Source organism: Botryllus schlosseri, chromosome 1, assembly GCF_051294905.1.
Source record: "Botryllus schlosseri isolate E-star chromosome 1, Bs_hap1, whole genome shotgun sequence".
NCBI lineage: Eukaryota > Metazoa > Chordata > Ascidiacea > Stolidobranchia > Styelidae > Botryllus > Botryllus schlosseri.
The window spans coordinates 12,701,438-12,721,660 of record NC_137236.1 but is presented as its reverse complement, the minus strand read 5'-3'; the positions used below and the strand labels follow the sequence as shown (position 1 = coordinate 12,721,660).

General features: G+C 40.7%; 1 protein-coding gene and 1 long non-coding RNA gene across 3 annotated transcripts; both read right to left on the bottom strand.

The window, feature by feature from the left end:
• Positions 1 to 1,529: 1,529 nt before the first annotated feature.
• Positions 1,530 to 3,229, bottom strand: LOC145441893 (uncharacterized). Its single transcript, XR_013915906.1, has 4 exons — positions 3,194 to 3,229; positions 3,019 to 3,133; positions 2,373 to 2,395; positions 1,530 to 1,919 (listed from the first exon to the last, which is right to left on the bottom strand). It is a non-coding gene; the product is annotated as an uncharacterized LOC145441893 (long non-coding RNA).
• Positions 3,230 to 8,409: 5,180 nt separating this feature from the next.
• LOC145441875 (uncharacterized) lies at positions 8,410 to 14,925 on the bottom strand. 2 transcript variants are annotated; one of them, XM_080319826.1, is made up of 9 exons: positions 14,044 to 14,907; positions 13,890 to 13,988; positions 13,311 to 13,554; positions 12,827 to 12,935; positions 12,572 to 12,766; positions 12,298 to 12,501; positions 12,109 to 12,241; positions 11,972 to 12,051; positions 8,410 to 9,216 (listed from the first exon to the last, which is right to left on the bottom strand). In XM_080319826.1, the coding sequence occupies exons 1-9, from the start codon at positions 14,282 to 14,284 to the stop codon at positions 8,956 to 8,958; spliced, it is 1,566 nt and encodes a 521-aa protein (XP_080175952.1). In that variant the 5' UTR covers positions 14,285 to 14,907; the 3' UTR covers positions 8,410 to 8,955. The 2 variants fall into 2 exon arrangements, with proteins under 2 accessions (XP_080175952.1, XP_080175959.1); XM_080319833.1 differs by lacking the exons at positions 11,972 to 12,051; positions 12,109 to 12,241 and having other exon boundaries at positions 14,044 to 14,925.
• Positions 14,926 to 20,223: the final 5,298 nt, after the last annotated feature.

Sequence of the window (20,223 nt, the reverse complement as noted above, 5' to 3'; positions counted from 1 at the left end):
TCCGGTGTGGTACCGCATGTACATGTACTATAATATTGCGAACAATGACGAAAATAAAAATAAGTTTCAGGGAGATATGTTTAGTTTTGTTACAGTCACATCGCCGAACACGAAGGAGTTACCCTAATCGCGGTATATCAATCGTTGTAACACCTATCTCAGCGGGAAGTATCGAGCAGACACTTTACATTCGTTACCACTCGATACGAAGGTCCAGTCAATGTTGATTTGACGCAGTTTCTCTCAACTGAACGCAGCCAATTCGAGGAAAACCAGCAGGAATAGGGCGATACATTGTCTTGCCGCTTACTGATCGCAGATACGAATCAATTAGCCTACCTAATGTGAGAAGTGTGAGCCTAAAGCAAACTTGGGCCATGTTGCAAGTCAGCGGATCATAAATCATACAAAGAAATATATGCCTTGTCTATAAATGACCTTCGTAGTCGAAACACAATGAATACCAAAACAACAGCAACAACCTCAGGAGTCAGCCCTACCTCATGTCAGGGTTGTAACCAAGTAAGAAGGTTCTGAGTCACACGTCAATCTCACTTTTATAGTTTTGACTCGAGTAAAGATGAGTCCTTTTCAATTCACCATCGAGTCAAGACCGAGTCCAAGTCAGCTGGTAGAGGGTCGAGTCCGAGTCATAGTGTTTTGACTCAATTCCTATTCCAAGGCATTATTTTCACTGTTCAGTTTTTAGTTCAATCCGATCCAACATACTTTTTCAGCTCTGCAGCATTGATATAGAATGGCTGGAATTCATAATTTTGTAATATTCCTCAGTTTGAACCGTTTCTGGCCCTATTTTCAAAGTATCAGAGCTGATAGTTGAAATGCCAATAATGGGGTAACTTTACTATTCTTCGAAGTTACAATGAAATGACTGTCTTAGGCTTAGCCGTGCACAGTCTCGAGTCATATGACTTGGTTCGAGTAATGCACAATGACTCGAGTACAAGTCGAGTCGATACAAAAATTGACTCAAGTAGAGTCGAGTCATTTCACGTCTTTGAAATAATGAGTCAAGTCGAGTCACCTAAAAATCGCGACTCGAGTCGAGTCATGACTCGAGTCATTACAAATATGGATGGTGTGAACGTGACGTTCACGTTCTCTCTGTGAACCTCAGAAAATTAGAGGTTCACGTTCACAAACAAACAGGTTCTGCACTGTGAGCCTTTTTCATATATTACAATTTTCACGTCGTTATAGCATCTAACATCTATGTTGACACGCAACTAGGCCACTGAATCATTATGCGAGGTAATCGTAAATATAGCGTGGATCTTTTCTCGCTTATCCTAATTCTGGTTGATGCGTCCTGTGGTAGGCTATAGGTCTATACTGCTCACTGTTAAGGGACGCACAGACGATAACGTTACACAGATCGTTAAGTAATTGAAAACAGCGTGCGTAAAAAGTCTATTATGCAGATACACGAACATCCGATAGTACACAGTCAAGGCGTTTGGTCTTGAAGATCCCCACTTGTCTAACTTCAATATTATATCACCTCACAATTATGACGACAAAACATAGCATTTATTTGCGTTGACTCAAAAGGTTCTTCAACATACACGAATGTACCTCATACTGCACAACAGGCAATAGAAAGTCTCGCCGTCGTCGGTATAGTGCTGTGTGGGTGGGTAGCAGAATGTACAGTGCGCATCTTAATTTCGGCGATATAAATGACCACGGGAAGAAAATATACAATCAATGAGCAGAATCAATTCTGGTCATCTGTGTGAAATCCGCAGTCAGTTAAGAGTAAATATTGTCCAGAATCTTTTGAAGCAATATTGTTTCAGCTTGGATATCCCGAAGTATTTCCGCGCCATACTGTATTTGTTGGTGTGGAGACGGTTGGTCATTGACTCCGGGTGATGGTTGCAGTTCGATATTTTCAACTGAAAAACAGAGGAATTTAGAGTACTGAGCCTAAATGTTCAAGTTGAGATCTACATATATAGCTCGGAAAATGGGGCCTACTTGTTATCGCTAACCTAAACTAATTGCTTTGCATTCCAACACCAGATCTTTTGGGGAACATGTAAAGTTGAGAATAAATGGAAATAATATTTGGTTATTCGCAGCATTATGTATCATCCCGGCACAAGAGAAACAAAATATTATGGCGTTGACGAAGACATCCTTGTTATAACTGTGAACATACGTCGCTAAATAATACACTAACGATTTCAGTTCCGGTCATACCCATGACTTGTTGCCAGTCGCCAGAGTCACACGCTGCCAAGTAATATAAGGTTCGTTGGAACATAGTTGTAAATGTGTTACTACTATAATTCAGTATATGCAAGACTGGTAAAGCTTATGCTTTAGCGCTAGAAATATATACTTACCATTGTCGCATTTCCCCGGATAACTGAAAATATATGAGTACGTTATTCTTGTACTATCACACAATACTATACATCCATGGAAATTGAAAAACTGGATAATTGTCAGTGTCCATGCATTGTACGTTTTCAATGAATTGAGTGGATTGTGAACTGAGCTTTGTTTGCGGGGTAATGTAAAATTAATTTATGACTTTAAATATCACAGCTAATAATTTCGAGATTCGAATTGCAAGAGGTTCCTTCGTAAAGCTCAAAAACTATACAGTGTATCTTGAAGTAGGCTCCTACATATGCACAGTATATATGAACAGTAAACGCACGACTGGTATACACCTCTTCGACATGCTGAAATCTATGAGATTCCCAGCATACATAGTTATGGAAAACATGATCAGATGAAATCATGTAAAACCAAACAGAAGTATCACATTTATTGATTCGAATCATTTTTGCCATTGGATCTTGGAGCCGGTAGCATGAGCATTGAACTAGCGGAGTGCCTATACGTGGCCAGGTTAGGAACACTCAAAAATACATATATACCAATCATAACCATGTAAGTTAAACAATTACCAATTTTAACCTCCATGTTACTGTAAATCTCTCCACCGGTTGTAAATAATGTAAGTTTACTATACATTCTTACTTGCAGCCCGAACAACAGCCATTCTTAAACGTAAATCCGGCCAGAATACAAATCAGCAAGGTTATTCCAGAATAATTCATATCTGGTGTTAGTAATTCTGCGCGTTTGCTTATTTCTGAAGTTGAACACAATAGTATCAGCCCGTACCTGGATAGCACATTCATCAAATACTTACTTCTTGGAGCAGGTTAATTCGTTGTGTGATCTTTAATGGTGTGAGCAACCACATTTATATCTTGGTTTGAAGCGTCACGAAACCGCTTTGGTACGCGATGCACCGGGGAGTTCCAGAATGCGTACCGTTTTCACCAGGAAAGGAAAAGCGCTTCGAATACACGTTTCAGGTACTGCCAAAGGTGAACGGTACTGTAATCTGGAGCTACTGACATTGTTACAATCGTCCGACATGGCCACTTGTCACACAATCAGCGCAGGCAATGGGGCGAGGATGAAATACTCACAATTCTTTATAGGCAAATGTGACTGCATGCATGGTTGTCATAAGAGTCCTCTAGAGCAGTGTATTTCAACTATTGTGCATCGGCTTCATGCCGGGCTGTATTAGAATTAGGGGAATTAGAGAAATGCCACGCAGGGAAAATGCATGAAATCCTGAAATTGAATTGCATCATTCGACTGAGAGAAAACTGCTGATTTTTATCTACAAACTCACTACCAGAGATATAACTTGTGGAGTGCCACAGGGCTCAGTCCTTGGACCGACCTTTTTTCCTCATTTATATTAATGATATTGTTAATGAATCTTTATTCCGCACAACCCTATTTGCTGATGATACTCACCTCTTTATAACCTCCAGCTCTGTCGATGATTTGCATGCATCTGTAAATAGCGAACTCCCAAAAGTATCGAGATGGCTGCAAGCAAACAAACTAAGTTTGAATGCAGATAAAACCGAGATGCTCGTTTTAAGTTATGCCAATCATAATTTCACTGTGAACATGAACATCAATTATAAACATATCTCCATATGTGACTCAGCAAAATATATCGGCGTCACCATTGATTCCAAGTTGTCTTGGAAGCAGCATATTGAATGCACAATATCAAAACTAGCTCGGTGTGTGGGAATAATGACCCGTCTGCAATCTACTTCTCTCTTTTTCACTCTCATCTGAAATATGGAATCGCTGTATGGGGAAATGCATGCACAATATTTTTGTACAGAATTCGAACCCTGCAAAACCGTGCGATACGGCTGATCTCATCTGTACCTTTACGTACCAATTTATAGCCTTACTACCGTAAGCATCGGAATTTTCGAGTTGGTGACCTATATCGCTTCGAAGTATCAAAACTTGTTCACAAATATTTTCCAATAGTATGCCTCCTGTGTTTGATGACTTTTTCATACCTGCTAAAAATGTCCATTCCCATTACACGAGATCCTCGTCAAAGGGAAATATCTACTTACCCCCACCCAATAGCAACCTAACTAAGAGATCTATCGACTAGTCGGGACCTTTAATCTGGAATGCATTACCACCACATATCCGTGAATTGCCTTATAATAGATTGAAAAAAGACCTACTTGATCACCTTCTGTCGGTATACTACTAACACTGTTGCCCTACCTCGCTCAGACATTGCTTCATTGATCATTTGCTACCATCGTTTAATTTTTATTCTATTTTCCTTTTTTAACTAAACATTTCTTACAGCCAGACTGTTCAGAGTCAAGTGTACCTGTTTGATGCTGGTGTGATCAGACTAGATGACCTTCACGGTCTTATCGATCATTCCTATCTAATACTGAATACTGTGCATGCATATTTTCTGCACCACCATCACTGCCGTATGTTATGTATTTTGGTTGGATGAAAATAAAGACTCTCTCACAGTACCATTGTAAAGATAGCGAACTATACTTTCATTGAACTTGGACATGATATTAACTCTGTGATTTAAAACAATTTGTATTCAACTTCACTTGGGGAAACTTTGTGTGTGTTTAGCATCCTTCAACAAATACTACAGATCATAATACAATATATTCATCTATGCTATGGTGTCAACTGGAGACGAAGTACATGGTAGCTAGGTATGGTGTCAACCCCTGAAATGTTCAGGTTCGTGTGGACGCGAACCTTTTTGAAAGGTTTGGTGTGAACGGGAACGTGAACTTTATGACGTCACATGACATCATATTGCTAATTCCAAACTTACATCTCAGTCAAATGACATAGAAATTTACACGACACCTAGCGGCTACTCAGTTCACAATATGCCACAATGCTGAATTACATGCTGACTTCGCCAAATGTATCAACTGGAGCAAGAAAATGCTAGATTAATTCCATACAATCAACATCTTTCTACGCTTTGCCAACAATTGCGACGAAGACATGCAAGGGAATGAAAGCTTACGCTGTAACGGTATAGGCAGACCGGACAATATAATAGCCGTCTGACTATTGCTACATAGATATTGAGCGGACGGTTCACACAGAGAACGCGAACGTGAACCTCACGTTCACACCATCCCTAATGGTAGCGTCTGTGTCGAATAAAGACGATAATGCAAACCATGGCACCCTTATCCTCGCAATACGTCAGCCACTTTTTTACAATGAACTGTACGTGATGTGGATAAGTAATTAGGTATATGAGCCAGCAATATATAGACCTATTTTATACATAGGCCTATCAACACACACTATTACCCATACATTTCGTGCGCAATAATTAGAGTAATGACAGTGATACTGTCACAACAATCCATGGTATTATTCCCTTTAGAACAGTGTTGTCGGCGCAAAGTTCGTATAGTTCAAACTAGTTCAAACCACAAATACTCAGCTGTAATTAATATCTCTATTACGGCGTTTGTAAATGTCAGAAATATATATCATATCATAGCATAAAACCGACCTCACAGAGGTTGCGTTTATGCATGCCAATTTCCTGCGTTCAACGGTTGATCCAATTTCAATGAAGCGCTCTCACTTCCTTCAGAAGCGTCGTTCATGCTGCTAATCCGACATTAATTTCAAAACAGCGAGTAAAAAAAATGTTTATTACATACTAAATGGAATAGTAACGGAACGTATGGATCGTCAATGTTCAGTCGGTGTAGATCAATATTACAATTACTGCATGCCTCCTAGCTGTTTACAGTGATAAATACGATGATGAGTTCGTGCCTATCCACACACAACAATTTATAGATTTCGCAAAATCGTTATTTGTCATGTTATTTACCGACCATTGACATCAGTAACCTAATATTGTATTTTCACTCTCAAGTCAGCAGGAAGGATTTCTCCTGTATTGTGCTGCTTGAACTAATTCAGTTCAATAGATGTTAGATATAGGTTATAGTGTTGTGATCAATGGTGGGTATTTGTATTAGTATATTCATATATTCATTGCAGAATACGAGAGTGACAGCATGATCGCATCGTTGTAATCATTCATAGTACCCACCACAGCAGCCCGTTCCAGCAGTCCTGTCAACTTAAGTCAGTATATTCGACGATTATCAGTCTGGAATGTAGGCAAATTGTCTTGCCGTTTACTGGATCGAAGATACAAATCGATTAATTATTCTGCTCTGGGTAATTTCCGTCGATACCTCCCGAGGACCTCAACCATCACGAAAGATTGAATTCAAAATTTGAAGGGACATACGATTTGAATATTCTCGTGGAATAGGGGTTCCAAAACAAGAGTAAGAGACTGCTTAACTTGATCACATCACCTGACATACGTCCTGACCCGATAAAGCAGTCCTCGTTGAATGAGTGCAAATCTTTTACATAACTCACAAATTCTATGCTGCCAGTGAACGCCTTTGATTGATAGCAAAAGGCTACAACAGCACAAAAGCATCGATTTGATGAGATAGTGCTTTTCCTTAATCTACGAAAAGCAAATGCCATACATTCACATATCACGCAACCTACTGGAGCTCCGATCATTCTTTGCCTACCCTAATTCTGGAGGGTGCGTAATGCAGGAATGCGACTGACTGACGTTGTTGTTTGACAAGTCGTAAATCAATTGAAAAGGGCATTGCCCATAAACCCTATTGCAGCAGCAATAATATCCAGCAATGCTTATCAAATGGTTTATATCGCAGAAATCCTCATATATCTAACTTCAATCACTATATAATGAGAAAAGTCTTATTACATACGCATTCAGTATTTTAAAATCTCACATTCAGTGCGATAAAAGAGAACATTTATTGACATGGAATATGACTAGACTTCAATATAAACAATTTGTAGTCAGTACTGCAGAAAATCCCGAAAGTCTTGCCGTAGACGTAATCACGGTGTATCTGACAGAATGTACAGTACGCACTGCTTAACTTAATTGCATCGATACAAATGCCCGACATATGAAGAAAATATATAATTAAGCGGCACAATTAATCCCTATCATTTGTGAACAATTCTCATAATCATTTGTGAACAATTCACATCTGAGGAAACGTGTCAGCTAATGGTACATATCGTCCAGAATCTTTTGAAGTATTATCGTCTCAGCTTGAATATCTCGCAGTATTTTCGCGCCATTCTGTATCTGCCGGATTGCAGTCGGCTGTTCATTGAATTCGAGAGAGGGTTGCGATTCGATGTCTCCTAAATATTCAAAGTCCATAAGTTGAACGCAAGCTACGGAGCAATTTCGGCTCTCGGGTCTTAGCTGTCACGTCGAACTCTATAATATAAAGTTTGTGGCGTTTAAACTACTATAAGTGGTTGAAATACTCACGACCAATGAACTATGTGGCTATGTAATTTTGTGGAAAATAGTTATTGTGCGAAAATCGATAAATAGGATGCTCATGAACAATTGGTCATTGCTTCAATGTAAGTCTGTGTGCAGTTGAATCGTCGTGATAAAATACCAGGCATTGGTATCGGATTCTTTCCGACGATACGATTTTTGCAAAATGCCAATTTTGCCATTCCAAGCGAAATTCTGATGCCGGTAACACCATACTAAAACCGTAATTTTTCTAATCGAGTATACTATTTACGCGGAATATTAATTAGTTACTGACGATTTCGAATACATCCAGTAAAACAGAAATAAAATCTTAATTGGGATATCAATATTCTTGGTGTAAACCTGGACGTTGGTTTTTGCAGAGCCCCGATAGCGTAGTGCAGGGGTTCTCAACCCGCGGCCCGCAGACGTTTATTTTGCGGCCCGCGACATAAGCCTGTAAGCTCACTACAGCCATAAGCCTGTAAGCTCACTACAGCCATAACCCTGTAAGCTCATTACAGCCATAACCCTGTAAGCTCACTACAGCCATAACCCTGTAAGCTCACTACAACCATAAGCTTGTAACTCTCTCTCTTTCTCACCTATAATCTTGCACCTGATACTTGCAGTAGTCGACATTACAACTGACATGATGCACGGTGGTCATAATTGATCACAAATCAATAGAAAGAACGGGCATTTTTTATACAGCAAATGAATAGAAGCAGAAGCAACACATGCAGCAGGAACAGTATAGTAACACCAGCAGTCAGCACAGTATAATAACACAGTATGGAACAATAACAAAAGTGTCACGACTTGGCCATCAGAGACGTATGTTAATAAGATTGAAGAGGTCAAAGTAAAGGCAAGATCACATTATTCAGCATTGGAACTTGGGTAAAACCTAATGTCCTAATTTATTGCTCAGGGGCAGCAATTGCCACGTGCTGATACTTCTCGTAGTATAGTAAATGAATGGAAAGTACTCAAGTACTCTGAAACAGTTAATTTGGCAGATACAAACTTATTCCACTTCTATTTGTACTTTACAGAAGTAGCAGAGTAAAAATTAAGTTCAGAGCAGTTCAAAATGTGATTTAGCACTCCAAAAAAGGTAAATTTTCTTGAAAACTTGATAACCACTTTTACATCAATGTCCATTAGTGGTAAAATCAGTCGAATCACTTTCTATATCACATTTTATCACAGATTGAAGTGACTGCAGATGGTACACGCAGTCCCTTGATTTTGCCAATGCAGATGGATAAGAAATGCAAGGTGTTATTCACACTGCGCTCGAATTGGATATTAAATACCCAATGCAGGGATAGAATGATAGCCAAAGCATATGCAAAATCTACAATGTCATTAATCTTAAGCCCATCAAAGTGTACCGTCCATGTCTTTTTCCCAGTGTCCAAATGTATGATTGGGTTTGGTGATTCCGAATCATCCTGAAAAGAAAGGTACATCTGTATATTGAAAGGCAATGAGAGTAGTACCACTAAGAGAGTAATTTTTTGGCAAACTGGTGTAATTGGTCCAACAATGACTTTTTGGCAAACTGGTGTAATTGGTCCAACGATGACGAGTACAGCACTTACTAAAACACTGGTTCTCAACCGGTATGCCGCGACACACTAATGTGCCATTTATGTCTCGTAAGGGTGCTTCAAGAGATTTCTTCTACATTCAAAAATTATGCGCGAAGTACTTCCAGTCTTTATACAGCAAATGATCATTAATCTAAATCGGCTTCGATGTGACGTTAATAGACAAATCAAAATTGCTGTCGTGCCCAATGTTCTCTCTAAGCTGCGCACAACAAATTCGAAGTGATAACCTTTTTTTTTCGTGGTTACGTACTGTTGACCAAGTAACCGCACGGTGAGTGCGCGCTGACTCGTAAAAAATAGAGGGAACATTGGTCCCACCCGCAATCAATACCCCGCTCGAATTCGCTTTACTCGGCATATCCTCATCGTCTTCCTAATCACCAGCGAGAAATGAACCCACTTGGAAGTGCCGGTCCCGTTCAAAAATTTGACGAACATAGCCATCCACATTGCGATTGTTAGGTCGCGTATCAGTACTGCCGTTGAAATGTAGGCTCGAAGTGCAACGTAACGTTATGTTACAGGCAATGTTCCCTCTAAGCTGCGCACGTGCGCAAATGCGCAGTGCTCAAACGGTCTCTGCGCACAGAAAATCTACGTTGCGCGCAAAAAATCAGAAATGATGTTTTTTTATAGTTGTTGCGCACTGTTGTCCAATGGACCACGCAGGCGCGCAGATTCGTGAAAATTAAGATGGAACATTGCCAGGGCCAAATAGTGTTATCACTGAAGTCAGAAACCGAGGTACAAGTGCGCCCCGCTAAGGTAACTATTGCGCTCCGTGAGGAAGGGAGTTCACAATGACCTGCGCCTCACGGGAGATATTTTTTTAGTATGGCCTCGTACACGTGAGCGATACTGATATCATTTCAATAGCTCATTATTTTCTGGGAATGGCGAGATAACCTGGTTTAACAAAGTTATAAATAACAATGGGCTAGCACGAAGTTAAACTGCAAGAAACTAACGAATGATAGTCTTCTTCGCGTGGCATGGACATTGCGTAAGATTTACTCAGGACCGTAACTTTCGCACCCCAAACCCCCCAATTGGAGGGTCCGAGCTCGAAGGGGGTACAAAATTATTTCGAGAATTAACATAAATCATGGTGTATTTTTGAAATTTTCAGGAATTTTTTTTCGCGCTACGCGCGTTTTATTATTGTAAGATATCTGATTATTGGGTACCCTTTCCCAACAAAAATTAGGCATGATTTATAGAAATGGGCAGTTGGGCGTCGGCCATTACCGCACCATGACGCGCCAAGACATTTGAAGTTAAAGGCTTTGTAACATGCGAATCCAAGAAGTGCGCCAGAACGATCAGCAGCGAGAAAACCTTGGGCGAAAAAGACTGCCCCGGTGCTGACCGAAAACTTCGATATATACAAATATATGTGTAATTGTCCATGTCCATGGGCGCCTAAATGGCTGGCGCCGAATGTTCCTGTCCTGGCGATCCGAGTCCCACAACAAGACAAATGCCATATCGAGGGAACATTATTTTCCAGTTAAGAAATACCAATTTGAAATCGTGTGCGTCTTTTATGTAACGAAGTCATTATATCAACGGGTACGCCCGAAGATGTTTTATTATTATTTAGAGAGCCTATCTATTCCAACACACCTCACTGGACCAGCTCTACCGGTAAATATGATTATGTCAGCAGGGAGAGGATGAAAATTGATAGCAATATATATGCAATTCCCGATCATATTGGCCGATGCAATCATGAATTATAGAAAAATTTTCGCGCCTGGCGCGTTCTAGGGACGCTACTACTAAATGGGCACCCAAAGTACATGATAAGTACCGAAGAAGCCTAGAGCCCCAGTCCCTAGTTAGTTTTATCACCCTATTGGAGGATGGTTGCGCACTGCTGTCCGAGGGCCTGCGCACTGAGTTGGCGTGTTTGCGCAGACTCTTGAAAAATTAGAGGGAACATTGGTTACAGGTGCCGAATATGAGAATTGAGAAGTATAGTTGATCAAATTATATCAGCTAACAAATTTTCCCGTCGCTGAGGTTATTATCCCAGTTTGTTGGAACTAGAATTGAGCTGCAGGTGGCTGCCAATAGAACTACAGCAGTGGTTCTCAACCGGTGTGCCGTGAGAGATTTCTTCTAAATTTTGAAATTATGTGCAAAATAATTCTAGGATATAGGAAATGATCAGTACTACATCAGACTCGATTTGAAGTTTGTACATATGACAAAACGAAATTGCTGTCATGCCATCGCGTGCTTGAAAGGCTGAATTCAGCAGACATGGCGGCGCCTGTGTGACAATGCAGTATTCTGGCAGTTTACAGATCCGTCAAAAAATGTTGCGAACCACTGTGCTAGCGTGCCGCAAACTATTTTCAATTTTCAAAGGGTGCCGCGAGGTCAAAAAGGTTGCGAACCACTGTGCTAGTGTGCCGCAATCTATTTTCAATTTTCAAAGGGTGCCGCGAGGTCAAAAAGGTTGAGAACCACTGAACTACAATATTGAGGTATTGCTATCCTCTAATATATCGAACTCTTGGCTTATAATGATCGTAGCAAGGTTATCTTCATAGTAATGCAATGCCGGTATGTATATGGTACGAACCTGATCTATAACCAAAAATTTGTCGTATGACTCTTTGAACATTGCAGGTATACCGACCATCCAGTTCATTTTCACAGAATCTGAAAAAAATTATTATTTTGAGACATCCAATAATTTGTATTCTTGAAGCATCGTACCCATCACAGCTGTAATGCTGGTTGGCACGCGACTCCAGTTTATTTTTGTCGCGTGCTGAGAGAATATTGCTTTTTCTTGGATATTGTCCAGTATATTCAGACCATTGTTTATGATCTTCATCTCCTCCAATAGCTGAAACATCAACAATTACCAGTAAACAGAAATCGAACAAATGATATTTTTCTTACCCAATATGATTCTCTCAGAAGCGGATATTCCATAAGAATTTCAGCAGTTGGCATGCAGGCTTCTATGTCAGACCGGCGACTTTTGAAGGTGGCTTTCATGGATTTCAATAGCTCTCCCTTCGCTGGGTTTGACGAACTCGATTCAGACAATATGAATGCCTTGTGTTCAGCTGAACTTTTATCATTGGTCAAAGATTCAATTTCCTGAAATTTTTAATTGATATGAATCGGTGTTTCTCAACTTTGAGGTTCCATTGAAATAGCAGTTTCATACTTCGTCTGCAACATCAGAACTTCTGGGTTTCTTGCATCGTGGGCTTGCCGTCGGCGATTCTTCAGCAGGAAGCCGTCTCCGCGGGCCAGTCCGTCCGAACTTTTTTCTGTTTGCTAGGAGAACCGGATCGTCTGTGTCTTTCATTTTCCGATGCTCGTTATATATTTTGTCGTTGAGTCTCGTTATCCATGAGTGCTAAATTGTATCGAATTTGACAGAGTGTGATATTTCCACACTGCAAGCCTCAAAACTTACATATGGCGGAAGAAAATTATCTTCATCAGCCGTAACTAATTTCAGAATTGGATATTTCCGAATTAGAGCTGAACATGCCTCTTTTCTTGCATGCGTTGGCGGAGAAAGTCTGAACGAAACGTTCACGTATATAATCAACCCGATTGCACTAAAATTGGTACACAGTGAATTGGGCTGTGGAAGTAACAGAGCCGAACTGGAGTAAAACATGGCCATAGCATCTGAAGGGAGCACAAAGCCACAATCGACAGGAATTATTTTGCGCGATATATGGCGATAATGCAAGTCTTATCGCTTCGACGAGCTTACGCGTAAGCTCCACTATCGCACGCTGCGCATACACGTATATAATAACATACAGTCTTGGGGAATCTCGGCTGACTGGGGCCGCGGGCCACATTATCATGTTAGACGGAAAACAGTCCGCGGGCCGGACAAAATCCCTTCGCGGGCCGTATGTTGCCCGCCCCTGGCCAATACACACCCGTAATACTCCACGATATCCTTGAACAGATGATCCACAATAGCTGATCTCAAAGTTCGCCCCATGCCGCTTTTTGACTGCAACTTTTGCATTTTTTCCACTTGGTTATGCAAATACTGTGGTAGGCGCACCGTGTATTCAGAACCAGGCCACTTTTTTGCCTTATTGGTGCATTCTTCCGCATTCACGACTGGCGAAACATTATGGGGTCTTTCAGAATTTGCCAGATCACTGCCTATATCGCCTGTAATTGAAATACCACTTACTAAAACAAAATGCGACTGAATTCCAGAAAACAGCATTCTCAGCCATCATGAGGGTTTATTAGCCAAGCTCATGCATAGGTGACTTCTATTTCTACATGCGGTGGACAGATGAAAAGGGAGGGGTTTTAAATAGTTAGCATTAATTTATGACGGTTAATAATGTGCGTAACTCAGTAACTGCCCATAATACATGGATAGGACAAGCTTCATCGTGTTGACGCATTGACCCGTCTAAGTACGCGTAAGCTTGTCAGCGATATGATAAATTTTCAAAAACACTACTATACACCGGCAAATGTGACAAAATACTTACTACTCTCCTGCTCTTCGGTCAGTGATACATTCACGATACTGGTGCCACAATTTGAATTGCAAAGACCAGCACGAGGCGAATCTGCGGCTTTCAAAGAATCTGCAAGACACCAATACCAAGTAACCAAGCACCTATAGCTATGGGACTCGATTACCTGAACTTTTCTTCTTACTCAATTTTAACAGACCGCCATTGGAAATTTCGACGATATCACAATCAAGTTCAACCCAGCCAAAATCTTCATCGTAGTATTCAATGTTGGCATTGTCAGCGTCAACTTCCGGGAATTCGTGTAACACAGCCGTTTTAACGTCTGATTTACAGTACACTCTAAACATTCTTGAGCGGTCACCGTAGGTCACCTTCAACTTGTACTGTTCTTCAGAGTCAGCCATAGCAACCGAGACTATATAAATAACCTGAATTACATCAAACCACAAATGATTGCATTCCTCAGTTATACACACCACGACGTAATCTTATCAAGTTCCTGGTATTGATTACATACATATGCTGGGGCTCATGATATATCAAGTCTCTGGGACGAAAAACTCGATACCCAACTTCTTTCATGGAGTAGCTATGAAAGTGTTCAATAAACTGAATAGATTTTATCAATTTGGTACACAAGAAGCACTCAGCATTGACATACAATATATACTCAATTTTACAACATGTTAGTTCATCAGCAGTTTTTTCAACAACAAAAATATCTTGAACCTGATATTTGTGAGACATGTCATGAAACACTTTGACACTAGTCACCGTCTGGCTGTCGACCTCATAATGGGCTTCAATTCGTTCAACATACTCTTTTGGAATCGAATCCCAGTGTAACGACCGCGAGTCAACACTTGGCACATCGTCATGCAAAATATCAGGCGAACAAAATTCATAACATTTTCGATACTGTAGCCTACATGCGACTGACAAGGAAATGTTTTTAAAATTTGAATTTGCCCTGGCAATTTTCTTCAATCGTTGATGGTAACTCTCAAATCTCATGCACCAGACATTCCTGAGATTTCCATACCTTAAAATCATTATTCCGTAATGCAAGAGGAAGTGAAATTTAGGTTTTATAATCTCAGGTGCTGTCTCTTTTACAGTCTCGAAGAATTCAGTAACGAGATACACCAGTTCATGAGCATTTTCCCTCTTCGTAACTTCAGCAAATAAAATATCACAGATTTCTGATAGCAGCAAATACCAGGCCCAGATCATATTCCCTTCAGGGATGTCATGACCAACAAAAAACGGAAGATGGCGAAAAAAACACCAAGTTTGCGACGCACTCAGCCTGTTCATTTTTCCAGTAAAGTTAGGCTTGTTACGTATCTCATGCCTTCCATACGGAAATGACATTACACGTTCCACAAAGCGCTGCTTTGGGACGAATTTGTAGATCAAATTGGTTAGGATGTAGTCCAACGTGACAGAGAGGACCCCCTCGTACACGTCATGCATCATGTCTGGGGGCAAAGCATTTACAGTGTCAAATGAGAGCAAGCTTTCAAAAACACAATCTTTTTTCACTCCAAATACTTCTTCATTTGTTGCCAGTGCTGCTTCAACATGTGCTTTATGATTCGTTGATGTTCGCAGGGTAAACATACGATCATTAGATATTTCACGAAACTCAGAATAATGACATGTGCAAAACCGACATATGTAGCCAGAGCTGAAGCATTGGCGAAAGCCGCCTATCTCATGACTTGCGAGGTTGTCTGCACTTATCGTTGCCAAGCCACCAAGAAAATGTCTCTCGGAACCATTCCACAAAGTTACGTCGATACCAGAAGTTTCCAATATTTTCAAGTCGGAGAGTAATGGCTCCAACAGTGCATGGTAACCAATTTTTTTAACAACAGAAGACTTTACTATGAGCACAGGGTGAATGCTACGGATATTTGACAAAAACTTATTTTCAATATTTCCCAGTTGAAAATAGAAAACTGATAGCTTATGACTCCCACGAGCAGACCCCAAAGGATTACACAACTCCAGGTCGTCTAAATATAAATGAATCCTCAACAATTCCCTTTGGCCACGAAAAAATGCATTATTAAGAAAAATATTTCCATCAGTATAATCATACAAGAATTCATCAGGGCCCTTACGCATCAGCATTTTATCATCTATGCTTTGTATAACATCTCTGTGAGAAATGTACGATTGCAAGGTTTTCAGTATTGGAATATACTGACATTCACATTGATCCTCAAATTGGTGCGTGACGGGTCTGATCAAGCCGTATCGATCTAACACGTTGGAATAACGCCAGTCACTTTGGGTAATATTCATCATATTGACCAAGTCTGGCAAAACCAAACGAGAGCTACTACTTGCAGCAGTTGAGTTCATGCTGGATGCAGAAATTTGCGAAGATATTTCGATCCTATATTTATCTAGTATGTCCACAACATTCAGCATGATATCGCGAAACGTCGACTTTGGTAAAGTGAATTCTTCTCGGCATCGCAACGTAAATAAGAAGAAACTGTCTTCGAAATTTATATTTCTTTTTGCGACTTCCTGCAAAAATGTACCAGTACCGCTCTGACTTTCAATCATCAATTGTCCATCATCACTATCTGCTTTCTGAGCAATAGGCACTTGAAGTTGAATATCTGCCGTTTTTGTTGACTTCTCTATGACTTCTTTGTGCGTTCGATAAACATGTACAACGAAACTTCTACACGTACCAAACTCGCGGTCGCATCGGTCAATTTTGCACAAGAATGTGCTTTCCTCTCGGTGGAAACGATTCACATGAGATATTAAAGACTTTCTATTGGAAAACGGCGGTATAAACGCGCAACTTTCGGTAGGACACGGCCACAGATTCATCCCAAATTGCAATAAACAGTGAAACAGACGGACCTCCACCTGCACGAAAATGGGTGATTCGCCATTCGCGCCGTTCTGTGATATATTAAAATCCAAATTTTGTTCCAAATCCGGAATCCCAATCCAAGTCCAAGTCAGGAAAAGGCTGAAATTTATTCGAATCATCGCATCAACATCTAATGTTACAAAACGCTACATGTCCAAGTATAAATATATTCATCTTCAAATACATTTTAAATCAATATCTATTGTTTTTAAACCCGATTAGAATCATTGCTTCCGATTATTTCAAATCCAAATCCATATCCATACTCGTCTTGCTTTCGCGCTCTTTTCCTGAACCGTTCAACCAGAACGCATGTATTTATATTGTACAGTACATTGTACAAGCAGTATCCGTATCAGTGTCGGTTTATCAGGATGATTTAACAGACGATGTTGAAATATAATGAACATAAGAATGATAATTAAAAGTATTGATGATGAGGAAACCAATGAACGAACATTATAACGCTATGGAACATATTAATAATTCGCGGTTCTAATGTCTGGGGTGTGTTCGGAATGCGTTGACACTCGGACATGATGTCTGAGGCATGTATGGATTAGGTTCAGACTGCATTTCAACTCCGACATCGTGTCGGGTCATATCGAATGTGTGTTCGAACTGCGTTGTCACTCGAAAATCATGTCTGGGATATGTGTGGCGAGAGTGCTGCGGTCTTAGTTTGAGACACAAACATCATGTATGGCAAAGGTCTGGGGTGTGTTCGAACTGTGTTGACACATGACATCATGTTTAATAAATGTTTGGAGTATGTTCGGACAAGGTTGCAGATCGAACATCATGCAGGGTGAGTTTGGACTGCGTTTCAACTCAAACGTCATGTTTGGGGCATGTCTGGGGCATATCCGGGGGTGTTCGACCTGCGTTGTCAGTCTGACATCATGTATGAGTTATGTCTCAAGTATACGTTCAAACTGCGTTGACCATTATTGGACATCATTTCTGAAGCATGTTAATTTACAAGCACGACAGCTTGTTATGTGCCTGCCTTTGGCGTTTACAACCTCCACAAGCTTGCAGTCCGCCATTACAAGCTGGTTACAGGGTACTTTACAACAATAATTTTTACCGTGTAGCAGACATAGCGACGCCCATTTCAAAACGCAGTTTTCAAATACACATTGTCTTCCTGATCTACGGCACGATATGAACTGCTGTGGATGTGACATTCACAATTACAAACTCGAATAACAAACAACGCCATAGCTATCCACGTTCGTGATTGGTAAGTAATACTAAATTACAAAATTACTAGTATAGCTCTGTGCAGTAACGGCGATAAAATGTATGCTTGCATAATGTATATAGCGCAACGTTATGTTACCGCCGAATACTCTGAGAATTGAGAAGTCGACAAGTATTTAGATTTTCAGAATGAGTGCGACAGTTAATATCAGATATACTAAATTCTAATCTATACCTAGGATTATTGCGTTATCAATGATGAGGCCCGCCTGTGCCTTACCTCTCGCTTCGAGCTTTATTTTAGATCAATAAATACCAGTTTTAACAGAGAAAATATGGCGCGCACGAGGAATTCCATGTAGTGAGCTTGATTTAGTGCTACTATGACGTCATGAATTCTCAATTGTGACGTAACAGTTAATTGGCATTTATGGCTCTTTGAAAATTGAGATGGAAAAAATAGGGCTGATATGGCTCTTCGGACAAAAAAGGTTCCCGACCACTGACTTAGACAGACATTCAAAGCACTGGTGAAGGTTTCCACCTCGTACCAAGAACAAAAAACTCCCAATCACCGGGACCCATACACCAGCGTCTCCGGGTTCGGTTGCGTTTCCGCACTTCGCGCCAATTTACGCGTTGAGACTCGGGATTATTAACTAGATTCCCGTTAAGCATCCGCCTGGGCGAAGATAAAGGCGCGTTTGTATGTTCCTTAGGGTCGACTGAACCGACTGCTGCTCATATCAATCCCTTCTTTGTCGACTTTCAAATCTCTCATTTGAATATTTGCTACTGCGACCGCAGGCAACTCATTTGGTTCTCGCGGGCTACCGGTAGTACGCCACCACCGCGTTGGTGACCCCTAATTTATATTTTCTATGTTGCCAGAAAAACCTCTGATTAATAGTTAAGGCTAAGAAAGCACATCGTCTTGATGCAGCACTTTCTTCCTCGCGCTACAAATGGTCGATTCGAATATATGCAATATATTCACGAGTCACGCACCCCATAGTGTAGCGTCGTACTTTCCCTGCCTATCCTATTTCTGAAGGATGCGTAGGAAAGGAATGCGACTCACAGAAGTGGTTGTTTGACAGTCCTCAAGCAATTGGAAACGTCATTGCACATAAACCCTATTGCAATAATATCCAACAGAGCATAGCAAACTGTTTGTATCGTGTCTAACTTAGTGGTTCCCAATAGGGATGGTGTGAACGTGAGGTTCACGTTCGCGTTCTGTGTGTGAACCTCGGAATATTTGAGGTTCGCGTTCACAACAGAACCTTGGTAGGTTCTGCACTGTGAACCTTTTCATATATTGCAATTTTCACTTCATTATAACATCTTTGGTTCAAATTTATTGACTTTCAACTGCGGGCCACTCTATGCATGGAGCTGGCAGTATAAACATTCAACACTAAACGAGCATGCCCTTGACAATCTCAAAAAAATTACTTGTATTGTTACAAAAGTTTGCTCGAAATATCCAGCTTTCCGTTTGTGCATATTTAGTGTCTCTGTGCTGTGAGCTTGACCCGCAATCACATGACATCAAGACCGAAATACACTGTATTTTGTCAGCGAATGATCCTTATTCAACCAATCAATGAGATTGATATCGTCTTCTGATGTAAAAATCTAGCAGGCGTACGGGGTCAATCTTGACCACATATGTATACTGTATCATAAAAACCAAATCCGTGCGACTGGGGTGTTGGCTATACTGCTGTATAACTTGTTAATGGGGTAATATCGGTAGCAAGTATAGAAACCCATTTTACACTCTGCTCAATGTCCATGTGGCAATACTCAGACGCCGAATACATTGTCCGATCAGGTCGAAATTTATGGCAAAGCGACGCAAGATACTGATTTTATGGGATTATTTTATCATTTGATTGCCTCAGTTGATACATTTGGCGACGTTTAAAACGTCAATATGTACTTAAGTAGGCTACCGAGCTATTATGTGGCCCCGAGTCGTCGCTCGGTATCGTGTACAGCAGAGTAATATAGGCAATCACCTAATTAAAATATGGGGTTGAAATTAGCAATATGACGTCACGTGACGTCATGAGGTTCACGTTCGTGTTCACACAGAACCCTTCAAAAAGGTTCACGTTCACACGAACCTGAACCTTTCAGAGGTTCACACCATCCCTAGTTCCCAACCGGTAGGGAAATTCCCAGTTGCGGGGAATTCAGGGGTTTCGGTGGGTAACAGACGGA